Raw genomic sequence first — 18,510 nt, 5'->3', positions numbered from 1 at the left:
GAAGCCAGAAAAAATTGTAAGGGGCTGAACAAAATTGCTACATCGATTTAACTTTACTATAACCCCTCGCAATAGAAAAAATATATTAACTTGAAGTAGTCTTATATTAATTCACAAATTATATCTAAAAATAAAGGTCTCAGCCCACCCTATCTTATAAATTTGCGTCTAAAATTAGAAGCAAAAACACTAGAAGCTCAGTAGCTGTAGGGGGGCTAGAGCCCCCCTAGCCCCACCGCTAGCTTCGTCCATGGAGGGCCTGTTGTCGGGGCACCGCCCTACTAACAATATGACCTTTCTCTAGTGTATCGTCTATTTTGTATTATACCTTGAATGCTCTAAATTGAATCCTGATGGTCAGGATTTGTACCTGTGGTTGAGCCTTTTGTGGTTTCTTTTAGGGGTGTGCTGATATGTCACACTCGCAGCTGTGTGTAAGCATAATGTGACGAGCCAAGCAGCCACGAAGCAAGTATTTCCCAGCAAAAAAAAATGCAGCGACCGGCAACATGATGCTTTAAAACAAGTGAAAATTTGCAGATTAAGACCAGATAGTACTTCGTTTGAGAGAAAGAGCTGACAGTACTAGATACATGTGTAACAAGGACCTTATGCCTCCTTCAAGTTGAAGACATCATGGAGCAACCTTCACAAGCATCTCCTCAATAAGAGAAGGACAGCTGCTCCTTAGATGCTGAAAGCCATCACTCTCCACAACAGCCTTGGTATTGCCAGGAGATCTCAGGAATTTGAAGCAGCCATCCTTGAGCCCCTGGCAATCATGCTGCTCAGCCAACGTTAGCGTGGTAGCCAGGACGCTTGTGTCAATGTGTTTGAGCAGCATTGCCTCGCACATCAGCTTCAGCCTCTGCATGCCGTACTTGTCCGCCGCCACCAGCAGATGTTGCGCCATCCCTGGCTCGTCCTCGCCATCGATCTCCGGCAGCGAGTCGGTGTAGATGAAGTGGAGCAGAGCTCTGAACACTCTCGGCTCCACGTCATCGATCTGTATGCTGGACATGGTGTTCTCCTTCATCGGGCCGAAGAGCTCAGCCATGAGGACCGAGGACCGGGCAGCGAGCACGTACCGGTGCGCCGTGAACTGCTCGCCGCCGACGTCGAACGTCACGTCCCCACCCACCTTGCTGTCCAGAAGGGCGCCGAGGTGCTGGTTCAGCTCCGATGCCGGCACCGTGACAGAGTCGGCCATGGTGGTCTCGACGCAGGTCTCCTTCATGACGGCGACGTCGCATCTGATGCAAAAGCCGCCGCCTTTCGTGGCCTCCTCCATGTCCGTCGCTTTGATGAACCGGCAGTAGCCCCGGCGGTGCTGGTCTGCGCTCCAGAACGAGTAGTTGCTGGCGGTTCTGGTGTGGATTAGCACCGGCGGCGCCTCACCGTCACCGGCGGCAGCGGCGTCGCGGAACAGACTGAACTTGTACCTCGCCTTGACGCCGCCGCCGTCATCTTCGCTGCCAGCACCGTCGAGGTAGAGGTAGACAGATATCCAGTCGGCGCTCTCGTCGCGGTTACCGTCAGGGTAGTACCTGATGTACCAGCTGTGCCCTCCGACGCGGAACGTGACGGAGTCGATGAACTTGCCGACGCCGCCCTTGGTTCGGGTGTAGCTCTCGCCCTTGAGCTCGTGCCGCCCGGTAGTCGTCTCGGCGGTGATGGTCGACGTGCTGCCGCTGTCGTCGTCGTCGTCGCCGGTGGCAGACGACGAGGCAGACGTCGACATCACGTATACTCGATCTACTCCCGCGTTGTCGTTGGCGGCGGCCGGTGCAACATACGGCTGCAGTGCGATGTGTTACGCGGGCGATAGATCTACCCCGCGGCGACAATCCGGCGGCGTGTAGTGGGGGATGAGTTTGGAGATCGATTTGGATCCGCCCGTGGATGGTGGATCTCTCTATGAGATTAGATTAGAGTTTTACATCATGTCATATTCCGGGCGTGTTACGCCAGGAAAGTCCTACAAACACGGAAGCATGTCTTTTTTATTCTTATATATAGTAGGGAATATGATTAAGGCTTCTACATTCCATTTAACATTTATTTGTTTTGTAATATAATATAAGATACATAGATATATATTGTCACATTCACATTGAATAATTTCTTTTCTCAAATGGTATTCTTTAATAATTTAAACTTAATATATTGCCCTTGCTCTACATGACCCATTAAGTCCAAAGCTAATTGACTGTTTTGAACATATTTTAATAAAACTAAATGACTTAAACTTAAATTTTATGATGAGCAGGCTGATTTTTTATTCCAAATAGCAACACAAATCAAAATAGTTCAAATCCAGTAAAAGTAGGATCAAGCAAATCTTGTCTTTATACCTACATAATAAATTGGTTTTATCGCAGATGCAGTACAAATGACAATTCTCATTAGTTCATAGACTTAGCAACTTCAAATCCAGAAAATAAATTTTATGGAGCCTCCTCTTCCTCGTTACCGCTAGTATACTGCCTGTGCTAACACTATGAAAACATTAATCGGCTAAATACAAACTAGAATAGAAATATCATTATCAAAAAAATCTTAACAATACTGCTTCTTCTCCACCAAATACGGCTAAGGGACAAATATCAGCATATAACTATATAGGATACTATCTTTTTATATCAACATTTCGATAATCTTATGCTAAATATTTTGGCTACTGAATTAATTCGAACAAAAAAGTTTCAACTACAAAGTATTATATTTGTCAAGCACTACAAATTTAACAAAGGATGTGTCCCCATTGATGTTTGTTTGAAAAATTAAAAAATATATTAATCTCAAAATTGAAACTTAAAACAACTATTCAAGATAAAAAATTTATCAACAGTAAACATTAAATTATGTTGGACACTACAACTTTGGCATTAACTTTGTGAACATCCAAGATTGTTTAGGAATTCGAAACTTTTAATTTCAATATCTATAAATGACTTTAAATGAAAACTATTTCAACTACGAATTTGTAGGTTGTCTTGAGAACCTCAACTTTGATATAGATCACGTCGATATCCGAGGTTATTTGAAAATTTTAAATGTCCAGCTTAAAATCTATGAAATAAAAAAATGTCTTTTTGGAGTTTAAATAGTTTTAAATCAAAAAACTTTTCAACAACAAAGTTATAAATATGAAGTTTATCTTCATCCAAGTTCATATACAAAACTTATAAATTACTTTTAGTTGAAAATATGTTTAGAGATTAGTATCTTAAGACGTCTGTCTCTAAAAACCGATATTAATTTAGAGAATGCTTAGATTGCCCTAATATTTATTTTAATTCAAATTCGATTTACACACACAGACATCTTACAATGACTGCCTATGTTAATAAATTATTATTGGCATGATGACACTGTGTCACGTTGCAACGTACATTCATGTTTGCCAGTTTTTTTTTTTATTTTTTGTCTAAGGCCTTGTTTAGTTCACCCCGAAAACCAAAATCTTTTTAAGATTCCCCGTGACATCAAATCTTAGAGCACATGCATGAAGCATTAGATGTAGACGAAAATAAAAACTAATTGCACAGTTTGCCTGTAAATCACGAGATGAATCTTTTGAGCCTAGTTAGTCTATGATTGGATAATATTTGTCAAATAAAAACGAAAATGCTATAGTGCCGAAATCCAAAATTTTTTCGGAACTAAACAAGACCTAAGTACCATGATTTCAACACGGCACTACTGCTCGCTGGATCTAGGTGCTCTTTGTCGGATCCGAGCCACGACATCCGGATCGGAGACCCTGCTCGTCAGATATGGGTGCTCCTTGCTGAATCCAAGCAACGGACGCTGGATCCGAAACCCTACTCATCAAATCTAGGTGCCCCTGAGCCACGGAGCGTCACCGACGCCGCAAAAAGAAACATTGGGGAGGACGTGGGCCGTCGCTGGAGGTGATGAAGATGCAAACAGCCACCAGCGTCGTCCTCGGAAGGAGGGAGCTGTGAGAGAGCGAGAGAGCTGCCGAGAGAAGAGAGAGAGGCCTTGGCATCAACTGATTTAACATTACTTTTTGTGGAAGATGAGACAAAGTAAAATTCGAGACTTCAAAACAGTATAGCTATGATTTCAAGAAGTATATTTGTGTTTTACAGAAAATAAAAAATTTGAATATATTTCACCTATATAGAAAGGAAAAACATAGTAATAAGAAATTAAATTATCGCCCCTTGAGATCAAAATGCTATAAGAACCTACCAGCTGCCATAAATCTTCAACGAAGAACGAGTGTAGGATTATGTGAAAATAGCAAAACTAAAGTTCACTGTGTGACCATATGCTACCAACATATAACCAAACATTTATAAAGTATGTTTTATTGCGCTATGGTTATGATGTGATACCCGTTTCAGACCTATATATAACCATCAACATATATACACTTTGAGAACAAGTCTAATAATCATAGATTTTGTACCTCAGAAGAATTAGAAGAAATAGCATATAGCTGTGTTAAATTATAGTTCCTGTCATAACGGTGCAGAAGACTGTCAACTCAATTTTCAATGCATCTGAAGGATTGTTCTATATTTCATCGAACATGTCTTTCAGGAATGGAGCCTGGCTTAAATTGTGATGCCTTGTGTTTTGCAAGCTCAGGTGGCACATGACTGTTGCTCTGTATCAGCATCTGTTTCAGATCAAAGAAAATATCCGTATTCTCCAGTGTTAAAAATGATGTGGCCACTCCCTTCTTTCCTGCACGTCCTGTCCTTCCAATGCAATGTATGTATTTGTTGATCGAACTAGGCATGTCATAGTTAATAACATGCGCAACATCCGGAATATTAATACCACGCGCCGCAACTTCAGAAGCCACGAGAACATTGAACTGGCGGTTTCTGAATCCATCAAGGCTTGCCTTCCTCTCCGCCTGCGTCAAGTTTCCATGTAGGGCTGTGACGCCAAAGCCAGCATTTTTCAGTTCATTGAAACACCAATCTGTTGTCTTTTTAGTATTGCAGAACACAATCACAGTCTTATCTCTGAGATCCCTCAGTAACCTGTGGAGCTGTGGCATCTTCTCGGACTCCTTCAGCATCATCACATTCTGGGTGATCAGTTCAGTTGCTTTTCCAGGTGTACCAATCGTCACGACAACCGGGTTCCGGAGATAGGTCCTAGCAAGACGCTCCACAGCAGGTGGCATGGTGGCACTGAACATAAAAGTAGTTCTGTAGACCTTCTTCTCGTCAAGCTCCTCATCCTCATTCTGTGGTTTCAAGTTACTCGACGGCATCACCGCGAGGACACTGGCAACCTGTGGCTCAAAGCCCATGTCAATCATCCGATCAGCCTCATCGAGCACGACATAGTTACACTGGTTGAGCACAACGTACCTCCTCTCCAAGAGATCAAGAAGCCGGCCGGGGGTCGCAACCACAACTTCACAGCCCTTCTGAATCCGTTCACTCTGCTCCGCGATCGTCTTCTCCGATCCACCTCCGAAAACTGGCACGACCCTAACGCCTAGATACCTCGCAAGCCTCGCGGTCTCCTCGGCAATCTGCTCAGACAGCTCACGAGTAGGCACCATGACAAGTGCGTAGGGACCATCGTGCCTGTTCTCATCGGTTATGGGTGGAAGGCCGGCAACATAGGACAGCAAGGGCAGCGCAAACGCCGCGGTCTTGCCGGAACCTGTCTCGGCAACGGCAATGGCGTCACGCTGCTGGAGGCCGAGTGGAATGGCGGCCATCTGGATCGGTGATGGCTTCCTGTACCCGGCCTCGTCGACAGCACGAAGCAGCTTGGCACCAAGCTTGCTCTTGCTCCAATGGCGCATCGGCTTGGGCACGCCAGAACCTTGGTAGGAGATGCTGAAATCCTCACGGAAGATGCGCCAGTCCCGCTCCGTCATCTCCTCGAGCGCCTTGTCGCTCCAGTGCCTGTCCACGTGCATATCGGATGCCTCATAGAGATCACCATCTGCAGCGTCACGATAGTCCTCGTCGACAGCACCGTTGCGCCGTGGCCGGTTCAGCTTTAGTGCGGCGGCGGCCTTCTTCTTCTGGTCACGCCTGTCAATTCCTGCAAGGAATCCACGGCCGAATAGGAGCAGCGGCGGCGGCGGCGCCGCCTCGTGTGGCTGCTTTTGGACGGCGTCGTTGCGGCTGGTGTCGTCGGTGTTGTCCCAGTCGAACGAGAAGCGGAACTTCTCCGAGGGCTTGGGGATGGAACGCTTTCTGGGTTTTTTGGACCCCAGATGCTGCTCCTTGATGGCAATGGCATCCAGCTCCTTCTCCCACTCTCTCGCCGCCATCGCCATCGTCTCCAGTCGATCGTCTCTCTCGCCGCCGTCATGGCCTCGACCAGTGCCACGGTCGCGGCCTCGCTTTCGGTCCCCGTCCTGGTCCTGGCGGGACGACCGGAGGTGTCCTTCGCGATCACGGTGGCGGCTGATGTACCTGTCCCGATCTCGGTCGCGGCGGCCATCGCGGTCCGCCGCCTGTTCGCGAGGAAAGGGGTGGGACTGGAGGAGGTCACGCTGGCCGGAGACGGCGGCGGCCTGGCGGCGCTCGATGGCGTGGCGCTCCCGCTCCGCCTTGCTGATGAAAACTGGTTTTGCCAGATCTACAGCGTCGACGGAGCGTGTCATGGCAGCACCGTACCGCTGCGCTGCGGTGGATCGGATCGGAGGGAGGACTCCGCTGATTTTAGGGCATTGGATGCATTATATTATATAGGATATAGGAAATAGGAATTCGATCGAACATTGATGGTGTATCCGTGTATGTGGCGTATATACAATATATGGAAATTAGATAGGCGTCAATGCATTATATTTGTATACTTTCTCTAGTCCGGATATGACTCGACCAGACCCGTTTACTAAAATATAAAAATTATTAAGGCCTTGATTGGTTTCCACCTAAAGGCTTGTTTGGATGTTGTCGGATTCACCTTAATCCACATGTGTTGGAGTGGATTGGGGTGGAATCCGACTACATCCAAACAAGGCCTAAAAGTTTTTCACCCCATCGCACCAAAAGTTTAGACACATGCATGAAACAGTAAATATAAATATAAATAACTAATTGTATAATTTGTATATATATATTTTGTGAGACGAATTCTTTTAAGCCTAATTAGTCCATGCGTGTAGCTGAAACCGTTTGACTAAAAAACATGGAGCAGAGCAGTCCCAAACACCCCTAAACAAGCTCATTTTTTGTTTTAAGCCTTAAGGCATAAAAACAAGTTTTGTATATATATACAAAAATATGGACTACTTATATACGGAAATTAGAAAATACTTTCAGAGGTCTCATTTTATGTTTCAAAGACACACGTTTAAAGAAAAAGCTTGCCCGCCAAAAAATGATTATGGAGAAACGAACCGCCATAATTACTTGCTTTTTAATTAGTAACACGACAGCGGTAGCGAGGGGCATGAGGCCAGTCTCAATGTATAGTTTTATTACACAATTATCAAGACTATAAACTAGGTAACCGAGCCATAAGAGTTCATGGAGATGAAACTCCTCTCTCATCTGATGAAACTCCTTCATTTAATGACCTTGTCAAGTCAATAATTTTGTTTATGTGGCATTCTATTTAATGTGCATGACACTCTCATGAAACATGCATTGAGACTGGCCTGAGGTGGCGTCGGATCTCTGCAATGGCAGGTGGTGGAAGGCCCTTCCGGACGGCACTGGAAGGAAGAAAATTGGGTAGACTTTGGGCTCATTGCATCCAAGATGAGCCTTCTGCCCGGATGCACAACGTGTGGATGTGACCCGCATTAGACGGCCGCGGGAATCGAATCTCCTTCAGCAGCTCGTGCGTGCGCATTTAGTCGGCTCCCTCTTGGCTCCGTAGACATTTGGGTCAACAAATCGGGTGGTCAAATTTGGAGCGAGATATGTCACGGTGTCGGTGGCGACGGCCGCGGCAGAGGGCTCGCGGCCGCATTGAACAGCAGCAGGTAACCTAGATCAGCCAAGAGTAGATGCGCCTCCTCTCTGGATGCTCGCCGTCAAGACCGCACGTTGGTCGGCGATGGCAGCGACATATATAGCTGTGGTTCTGTCTCCACGGAGCCGAGGGAGATCGACTTAGAGAGCAGGATAGTGCACCCACCAGGATCATGAAATGGTGAGTAGGCTTCTCTACTCTCTATTTCTATTACCTTGTCGTGCATGTTCAGAACTTTCAGAAGCTGTTCATTGTTGTTTTTGTTAGCTTATGTGTTCGCTGTGGTTTCAATCAAGAAGGAATCCTGATCAAGATCGCCATGACTTGTTTGATTGTCTCAGGTACAGCGCTGATTTTGGGCAGGACTGGAACATCCTCCAGTGGCTCCTCAACTACCAAAGCTGGGCTACTGATGCATTCCAGTGGCTCCTCAACTACCAAAGCTAGGCTACTGATGCATCTGAAGATGTCTAGCTCCAAAAGATAGGACTTGTCTCTTGCCTGACAGTAACTAGCTAGGATGGTTGCCAAAGATGTAAACATAGATAGTACATGGGAACTCCTGACAAGATAAGCTGTAATGCATGTAGCATAGGAGTAGTTGACAGTTTCGACTACAATTGGAGGGGTAAGGCCGGATGAGAAAACCGCCACGGGGCAAGAGCAGGGCCGGCTCTAAGGGAGGGGCAGGCAGTGCGACTGCCGGGGGCTCATGGAGCTTGGGGGCCCAGGACAATATAGGTAATTAGTACATATAATTTCTATTTGGTATAATAAGCATTTGAAGATCCAAGACAAACCAAACAAAGCAGTAGATTACTCTTCGTTCCGGTGCTATTCTACATAAGGGTAGGGAAACATCAGATATACACGATATACACGCCATCACAGTAAGCATCACACCAAAGCCATGATGGATTGGTATTTTTAATTTTTTTTCTTATTTGTTTTGTGTATTCGCTATGCTCGTATAGTGCTAGGGCTTAGCATTATAAATTTATATTTTAATATAGTTATCTAAATATATTAGATGTTGCCTAAAAAGCATTTGTCAGACACTCAAAAAAGAAAAAAAACAAGAAGAACAAAGTATTGTTATGGAATTATACATATATTGCAAAGAAATTTTTATTATCCGTACTATATATAATAATTTTGATATAAAAGTTAGTTGAACGAGTCCTTGTCTTTTTATTTTGTCCAAGAGCTCTTAAAATTATAGAGCCGGTGCTGGGCAAGAGGCTGGTGTCGATGCCGACATTGGAGGAGCGGAGGCGTGGGGAAGCTGGCGAGGCCGGAGTTGGGTGGCGCATGGAGGTCCCTCCGAGGCAGCGTCGCAAGTATAACTACAAATCAAATCGTAAAACTAGAATCATGAGCAGTTTGTTATCGAATCTAATATAAATATATAAATGCATGTATAAATTGTATATGTATATCACTGCAATCGACATGACAATAAAATTAATCATGTCCAGCAGCAATGACGCGGAGTCCGATTCCAGGATACATCAGTTTCTGGTGCCACGCACGGCTACTACTCTAGATAAAAAAAAAAACATCATGGATTTTTTTTAACCCATATCAACGCATTCCAGGGATTCTAGGTGAACAAATTCTACAAAAAGCAACATTCGCATGCATACCTAATATATATATATATATATATATATATACCGAATCCACGTCTAATATTTATATCATCCTACACTCGAAGCTCACATGTGCATGTCCTACTTGATCGAGTCGTCCATGTGTCTCACATCCGTATCTAATACAGATCATGTGCGCGTGTCTCTGTTTAGAGCTTAAGTCTCCTCAGGTAGTCACAATGCAAGACTTTATCATAGAGTCCAAGACAATTAGTTATATATTATTTATGGTATTTTGCTGATGTGGCAGCATATTTATTGAAGAAAGAGGTAGAAAAAATAAGACTCCAAGTCTTATTTAGACTCTAAGGGCACTCACAATGTAGACTCTATCACAGAGTCTAAAGTTATTTATTTTGCTAAAGTTATTTATTTATGAAATTATAATTAATAATTATTAAATTAGTTACAAAATGTTATGTTTGAAATACATATCTGATTATATTTAAAAATGTAAATATTGATATTTTTTTAAGAAATCGAGTCTGATTTAAAATCATGTGTGTTATCTCATTGAGTTATCTAGTTACAAAATGTTATGTTTGAAATCCTACGAGAACTTGCAGAAAAGGATGTACTGCGACCTCTGGCCATAATCGCTCAAATAGCAGTACTGTATTAATTAGTTTCAACACTCAAGAATGAAACTAGGTCTAGAACTATGAAGAACTCCATTACTATAATAATAAAAAAATAAATTTAAACAATCTACTAATCTAGTGTCTGGAATAGTAAATAAGGCCGAGATTAGAAGCAATGCAAAATTATGAAACTATTTTAATCTCTATAAACTTGCTGTTGTTCCTTTATTTGCCCTATATCTGCTCAGCTTCTTGGATCACCGCCGGCAGCTCTCTCGGCTTCCTCCATCCGTCGACGGGAAATTAAGCCACGGAACCGCCGTGTGCTGCGTCTGTTTTTGTTGGCTTTTTACTCTTTAGCTTTTTGTTTTTTTCTTGCGTCTTTTTTTGGTATATTTTTTCTGCAGAAGTTTTTATTTTTTAGTACATATAAAATATTTTCACTAATAAAAACCTACTCCTCTTAGAAATGGGATCCATCAATGAAACCACAAATCAAATCGTAAAACTAGAATTATGAGCAGTTTACATGTATATCACTGCAATCGACATGACTAGACATAAAATTAATCATGTCCAGCAGCAATGACGCGGAGTCCGATTCCAGGATACATCAGTTTCTGGTGCCACGCACGTGCACGGCACTACTCTAGGGCCTTGTTTAGTTCACCCCGAAATCCAAAAAAATTTTAAGATTTCCTGTCACATCGAATCTTACGGCACATGTATGAAGCATTAAATATAAACGAAAATAAAAACTAATTATACAGTTTGTTTGTAAATCGCGAGACGAATCTTTTCATCCTAGTTAGTTTATGATTGGACAATATTTGTCAAATAAAAACGAAAGTGCTACAGTAACGAAATCCGAAATTTTTTAAGAACTAAACAAGGCCTAGATAAAAAAACGCATCATGGATTTTTTTTTTAACCCATAGCAACGCACGAGTTCCAGAGATTCTAGGTGAACAAATTCTACAAAAAGCAACATTCGCATGCATACCTACTATTGATATATAACGCCAACCAATTATTCTCTACGCCTAAAAAGACTGAAATGTCATCGTTTACCCGGTGGTATCAAGGATAAAGGCATGCTCATACGACCATGTGTAATTTAGATCATCTTCCACTCTTATCTGATGCATCCATCCTACCGAATCCACATCTAATATTTGTATACAGTATCATCCTACACTTAAGGTCACATGTGCATGTCCTACTTGATCGTCCATGTGTGCCTCACATCCGTAGCTAATATAGATCATAGATCATGTGCACGTGTCTCTGTTTAGAGCTTAAGTCACCTCATCCTACCTTGATCCATGTGTCTATATTTGATACGAAGCGCCACGCACGTTAATGATGTTCAATACAATATATTACTAATTATATTCCAAAAAAACAAATATTTATGAAATTATAAATAATAATTTATAAATTAGTTACAAATTAAAATGTTATGTTTGAAATACATATCTATCTATATTTACAAATATAAATATTGATATTTTTTTAGAAATCAAGTCTGATTTAAAATCATGCATGTCATTGAGTTATCTCATACTCCGTCGGACTTTATCCTATACGAGAACTTGTGGAAAAGGATAATGTAGTGCGACCTCTCACCATAATCGCTCAAATAGCAGTACTGTATTAGTCTCAACACTCAGGAATGAACTAGGTCTAGAACTATGAAGAACTCCATTACTATAATATTAAAAAAATAAATTTAAACAATCTATCTACTATACTAGTGTCTGGAATAGTAAAGGCCGAGTTTAGAAGCAATGCAAAATTATGAAACTATTTAATCTCTATTAACGGCTGTGCGTCATCAATCGCTGTAAAACTTGCTGTTGTTCCTTCCATTCGCCCTCTGCGCTCAGCTTCTTGGATCGCCGCCGGCAGCTCTCGGCTTCCTCCATCCGTCGCAAGGTACGCTCCAGCATGTCAACACGCTCAGCCAGCGCGCCGATCACCGCGCCCTGCTTTGCGCTCTGCTCACACAGCGCCACCACCATCTCCATCACCTTCCTCACGTCCACACCATCGGAGGCGGCACCACCAGCGCTTGTAGTACTCGAGGTCTCCAACGGGTCCGCCGGTAATTCGTTGCACGGTGGTGGCTCCTGGTCGTCGGACGTGGCTGCAACGGGTGCGGCGTGTTCGTTTTCCTCTGTCACCATCTCCCACTCACCCTCTGCATCCGAATCCGCCAGCTCGTCAAGATCAACAATGGCGTCACCCGGCACCGCTTCCTTTTCCTGTTCTTCTCCTACTTCCACTTCATCAGGCTCGCCACCGGCTATTGCTTCATCGACCTCCGCCTCGATGATGTTCTCCATCTCAGTGCCATGCTCCGCAGCGTCCAGCAGCTCCGGCGGTACCGCGCTCTCCTCCGCCATCTTGGTGGCCGTCACCGTCGCCGTCGCCTCCGGCGCGTTGGCATCTGCCTCCTCCTCCTCCTCCCCCTCCCCCGCAGACGTCGACGGCGCCGGTGGCTTAGTCTCGAGCGTGTCAATGGCATCCTGCAGCGCGAGCACCCACTTGGTGATCTTACGCCTGTACTCCCGTGCGCCGCGCACAGCGTCGAGCCGCAACAGCATTCTCATCAGCTGCTCCGCGACGGCGGCGCGGGCCCTAGGGTCCCTGACTAGGGCTTCCACCTCACACATCTGGACTTGTTCCGCCTCTTGCTGCACCTCGTGCACCGCCCGCACCGACTTCCTTGTCAGAAACCCCCGCGCCGCCGCCTGCATCCTCACCGCGGCCTCCTCCGCCGACATCACCTGCGCCACCGGATCTGCGCGTGACCCCGCCGGCACCGCCGCCTTCGTCTCCCGCTCCGGTTCCGAGTCAGGCCCGTGGACTGGGATCGTCTTCGTCTCCCTCGCCGGCCTGGGCGCAGGTTTCGTGGGCGCCGAGCTGCGGGTGGGCGCGGGCTGCTGCTGGTAGTACGCCTCGTAGGGGCTGGTGGTGTAGTACGTCTGGTAGGGGGCGGCGGTGTAGTACGTCTTGTAGCCGTCGTAGGGATCGTAGCCGCCGAAAAAGCCGTAGGGGTCGTAGCCGCCGGAAAACCGCCGAGACGCCATTGTTCTTGGCTCGATCTTATCTGGTGGTGTCTGTGTTTGGACTTTGGAGATGCGTTGTGAATTTGTGCCCGTGTTTATATGAGTATATATTGAGGGCGCGTCTGCAATCTGGATCCTTGTGGGATTGTGGATATACTTCTAGTCGATCTAGTACTTCTTAAAAATACAGCTTTCAGAAACCAAACATCGTATGCGTGCCTCTCAGGAGTCCATGTTAATTGTGACTCCCAAACGAGTTCAAGTTCGAGTCGGTAAAAAAGAAAAATTATGGTGTGCGCATGCCACCAGGTTACTGGTGTGTATAATGTCGGGTCCGAGATGAGTTCACATCGAGACAGAGACATGTTCTGGAAAAGCCACTGGCCCACTAAACTCATCCGTATATTTATAAGGTGCATACAAATCAAGATCACCGGACCTTTTGCTCGTTTGTAGCCCGGGTTTACGATGAAAAAACTGTAAACAAGTATAATAAACAACAAAAGAATAGTAAAAATCAATCTCAAAATTTACATAGAATATTCGACTTCCCAATAAAAAATATATTATTAGCTTTTTGTGTTTTCACGAACAATGCACAAATTCACTGAAACATACAATCTATATAAAATCAAAATCGAATCTAGAATTTATAATTCAAAATTTATTAGGTTCCTTTCAACTAGAGAGTGTACATAAGGTGCCATTGCGCGCGAAATAAAAATCCTAAAAAGTCTAAGAGCATATATATATATAAACTGTATATGATTCTCCTTCAAAGTCGGTTTTAAAAGCTTAATTTTTTTTTTTGAAACGAACCGGCAGGAGAGCTGCCTGCTGTATTAAAAAGAAGGGATCGCCCAGACAGGCACTATACAACCCCAGCCAACTGGGCTCTGTACACAGCTAGAAGAAAGAGACGACAAGTAAGCAAAGCAAAGCAAGAAAAAGAAAGCTCAAAAAAACTAGGGTACACAACGATGGTGATGTCGTTGGATGCAAGAAGAGAGGTGCTTTGCTCCTGCCAAGATCCACAACCTCGCCTCATCTTTGATTCTCTGAAGTACCACAAAATTGGCGGACTCTCTGTGCTCAAACACTCTCGCATTCCTCTCCTTCTAGATCTCCCAGCATACTAGAATAATGAGTGAACGTAGACCTTTCCTACTTGTACTTGGCGCATTTGATATCGCCGTTCACCATTCCTCAGTCGTGTTGCTTGGCGGCCATGCACTTGGGTGCAGGTAGGAGTTTTGCGTCCATGTGGAGATTTCCTTCCACAGGCGCTTCGTGAACCTGCAGTCCCTGAACAGGTGCAGGCCTGACTCCGCATGGAGTCGACATAGAGTGCAAGTTCCTTGGTTTGGCCATCTCCGAGCTTCCAATCTATCTGCGGTCCAAACTCGATTCTGAATCGCAAGCCAGCTAAAGAATTTGCATTTGGATGGCGCCCAAGGTTTCCAAATGAGTGCCTCAACTTCAAATATACAGTCTACGTGTGCAGAAGGAAAGAGGCTCGATGTCATGGCCATACTCGATCTGCGACAAAAGAATTGACATATGCGAGAATTATTTTGAACACGATGAAAAAACATAAATGCATTTGGAAATAGTTTAAGTTGCTAATATAAAATCATTTAATAGTTTGTTATTATTGTCCTCATCCAGCTCTCGGCGAAGAGCTCCTTCGCCGAGGGTCCTATGGTAGCTCTCGGCAAAATGATGTCTTCGCCTAGAGCCTCCGTCTAGTGCTCGGCAAAGAAGACGGCAGGGCAACGACTGGTAAACGGTCATCAAGAGCATCTAAACCCTAAACCCTAAACCCTAAACCCTAAGCCCCGGCCCAACCCAGTAAACGGTCATCAAGAGCATCTAGGTGGGTGCTTGCTCCGACGTCAGTGGAATTCGAAATCATTAGTCTTTCTTTTTGGGTTCAAATTCAAGATTCTTTGCAGGTAGATGCTTTTGGTGGGGGAGCTGTTCTTGGGGTTATTTGTTTTTTTTGGTTCGATACTTCAGCTTCATTTTGTAATATTGGATACAGTTTCAGTGAGAAGTTGCGTTCTCATTATTCAACAATGAAAAAAGCTACTTTTGTCTGATTCTTCTGGGCTTTCCTCGCCGGTAATTTTTTGCTGTCACTTTGGAGAATTATTTCAAAAGGTCTAACCTTTTGGAGGTAGACTATGCAAATTGAAGCAAACCAGAGTAAAGAAAACAAACATGATTGAGTCTTTCTTGGATACAGGCTGGCATTTGCAAAGTTATCCTAACTATGTGATGAGAAGGGGTAAAGCCTTGCCTTTCTCACCATTTTGCTCCTGACTCCAGTTTCCGTAAATTTTTGAGCTTAGTGAATGTGCTGAGTTCCACAATGTCTGCTTAATGTTGCATATTTGATTTTCCCCATAATATTTTCTTTTTCATAATTTGCAATATTGGAGCTTCCCTCCTTGCTCGCCGCCGGCCGCATGACCGTGCTGGAGTCCTCGGAGTGGCTCGTGCCGACGGCCGACGACGCTGTGGAGAAGGTCAAGTTGGAGCGGCGCTGACCCCAGCCTCTCTAGCGCTCCTCCCAGTCCCCTTCCGCGGCCACCGCGACGGCCGGGCGCTGCCGATACTCCGCGGGGCGCTGCAGAGCCACGCCCAGAGCGGACAGGAATTTGGAGTTTTGCACTTAGGCTCCTGTACTTTCTTTATTCTCAATATACTATAATTTGTATTGTTATGTGTTAGGAAATTTTACATTGGGAACCTTAAAAAAGTTTTTATTCTTTTTTTCTCTTCCACTGAAGCAATCCGGAGACGGAGTGGACAAAGATTTTGGAGGACAGACTTCTTTAGGTATAGATAATAAAAACTTATTTGACAATTTATGATGTTATTATGGTTGTTAGAATTAATTTTTCTTTTTTCCGTTGCTGCAACACACGAGTATTTTTGCTAGTATCTATTTCTATTAAACTTTAACACCCAACCAAACCTTATCTTCTCGCCTCACAGTCGCGCTGGCCCTGACCTCAACGGCAGCGCCGCACTCCCACCACAACTGCCGACACTAGCTAGTGCCCCTGAGAGACCGCGCCGGACCTCCGAGCCGGGCAATTAGTTTACTCCGGCGGTACGTTGGTGCCCAGTAGACGAGAACCAAGCTCGTTGTAGTCTTCTTCAACCATGGTGAGGACACCCGGAGTAGCTGAGTTTTTGGTGAACAAGGGCTGCGAGCCTGCGACTCCGCGAGCCGGCAGTGCCTGGAGTAGCTGAGTATCGTCTAGTAAACATACCATCAGATACATGTATTACCCATATAGTCGATTAACCTTGACGGGCTCTTAGTAACGCAAGACAAATACCATGGAATAATGTGAATGAAGAAAAAAAAAGAAGGAGAAGTCTTTTCACTATCGGCCATGCATCATAAGTCCATGTTCTCAATAGCTCACAAATTAAAAGGCCAACCTTTGCATATGCATGCAGCTGGTAAAGAAGACAAGGACAACTGCTTTCATTTGCAGCTCTCCGATGACATAAAGTGCTGATAACATCCTCGCATATCCATTTTAGCCCCTCCAGTTTATACCTCTGTGCCGCCACGAGCAGCTGCTGAGCCATCACCATCTCGTCGCCGGCGCCGATCTCAGGCGGCAACGAGTCGGTATAGATGAAGTGCAGCACTGCCCTGAACACGCTCGGCTCAATGTCATGGATCCTCAGACGACGGCTCGTCGTCGAAGTCGTTGGCGGCGGCGCATCCTTGTCATCAGTCGGTCCGCCTAACAGCTCCGCCTTGAACACCGGCGACCGCGCGGCGAGGATGCTCCTGTGCGCGCGAAACGCCTCGGCGCCCACCTCGAGCACCACGTCCGCCCCAACCCCGCCGGCGAGGAGCTCGCCGAGGTGCCTGCGCATGTCCGGCGGCGGCATGGCTCCCGTCTCCCTGCCGCACATCGTCCTTCTGACCAGCGTGACATCGCACCTCACGCTGAATCTATTGTCCTTCAGATAGTAGGACTCGAATCTCTTCCTCCTCATGAACTGCGTGGCGCGCATGGATCGCATGGTTGACAAGGCACGTTCACTGTCTTTTCTTATCGAAGACGGCAGCGGCAGCCCGGCCTTGTCAAGCAAGATGTACCTGGTTCGGACCATGATGGCGGCATCGCCGAGATCCCGGCCGCCGCCGGTGCCAGCGCCGCCGCCGGCGACGGGTGGTTCAAGACAGAGCGAGAAGCGTATCCAATCGTCAGTGTCATGGGAGTACGTGATGCGCCAGGAGTACCCTCCGGCGGTGAACGTGTTTGACGGGAGGGCACTACCGGCGGCGTGGAGTTCCTTGTCTCTGGAGTAGTCTGCGACCGTGAACACGTAGGAACCAGTCGTCGTCTCGGCCGACAGCGTCGACGAGCTGCCGTAGGTGTCACTGTCGGTGGTGGACACCAGCTGATGCCAGGAGGTCGACGTTCCGGCGTGCCCGACGGCCGGTTGCAGCTGGCCGGCCATGTGGTAGTGTACTGCAGCGATAACACGCATCACAGTAGGAATCTAGACAGCCGGACGGGCAGGCAATTTACGTACGTATATGGATCGGATTGCACAGAGTCTGCGAGTCGTATTCGTATTCCTCTACCTGTTTGGAGTTTGGACATCGAGTAGGATTCCATTGTGGTCGTACCTTAGTCAAATATAATTGTGTTCATCTTTTCGCACTTGCTGGCGTCCGGACGTCCATTCCAAGGGCACTAGGAATTAGGATCAGACAGTTGTAGGGCTTGTAAGAAGCAACCGGGTTTTCGAGCAGACAGCCACCCCCCTCGGTCGCATGGACCTGCACGTGCGCCCTGCCCCCATCCGTGCACCCACAACTCACCGTGCCCTGTAACCTCTCGAACGACATTAAATACTTATAAGTTATAACATATATATATCCGAAATAGATGAAACATTTGGAACATACATTTATAACAAATTAAATGTGCAAAGCATATACAACATCCAGATATTTGCTCACATGATCTCGATATATACATATATGCTCACACAATCGATGCTGACTTGGAGTACTGCTTTGGGTAATTGGCTGTTGAGGCTAGGGGAGAATTAGATTGGAATTGTAACTACGGGTGAGCAAACAAGGTCAGTATAATATCAGCAGATTTTGCTACTGGTGATGAGCAAACAAGAGGATAAGTGGAGATTTTACAGAGAGATCAACTGAGGTGAAATTAAAGATTACATATGCATGGATATTACTGTTTAACA

General features: G+C 45.5%; 4 protein-coding genes across 4 annotated transcripts; all 4 read right to left on the bottom strand.

The window, feature by feature from the left end:
- LOC8068310 (BTB/POZ and MATH domain-containing protein 2) lies at positions 447 to 1,741 on the bottom strand. The gene has a single exon (XM_002449834.2). The coding sequence runs from the start codon at positions 1,739 to 1,741 to the stop codon at positions 635 to 637; it is 1,107 nt and encodes a 368-aa protein (XP_002449879.1). The 3' UTR covers positions 447 to 634.
- On the bottom strand, positions 4,556 to 6,678 carry LOC8068309 (DEAD-box ATP-dependent RNA helicase 21). The gene has a single exon (XM_002449833.2). The coding sequence runs from the start codon at positions 6,620 to 6,622 to the stop codon at positions 4,556 to 4,558; it is 2,067 nt and encodes a 688-aa protein (XP_002449878.1). The 5' UTR covers positions 6,623 to 6,678.
- Positions 11,998 to 13,272, bottom strand: LOC8068308 (protein bangles and beads). The gene has a single exon (XM_002449832.1). It carries the CDS (start codon positions 13,270 to 13,272, stop codon positions 11,998 to 12,000), a length of 1,275 nt encoding a protein of 424 aa, XP_002449877.1.
- LOC8079112 (BTB/POZ and MATH domain-containing protein 1) lies at positions 15,815 to 17,781 on the bottom strand. Its single transcript, XM_021462159.1, has 2 exons — positions 16,711 to 17,781; positions 15,815 to 15,883 (listed from the first exon to the last, which is right to left on the bottom strand). Exons 1-2 carry the CDS (start codon positions 17,779 to 17,781, stop codon positions 15,815 to 15,817), a joined length of 1,140 nt encoding a protein of 379 aa, XP_021317834.1.

This window comes from Sorghum bicolor, chromosome 5 (genome assembly GCF_000003195.3).
Source record: "Sorghum bicolor cultivar BTx623 chromosome 5, Sorghum_bicolor_NCBIv3, whole genome shotgun sequence".
Taxonomy (NCBI): Eukaryota; Viridiplantae; Streptophyta; class Magnoliopsida; order Poales; family Poaceae; genus Sorghum; species Sorghum bicolor.
This window is presented reverse-complemented; position numbering and strand designations above follow the sequence as displayed.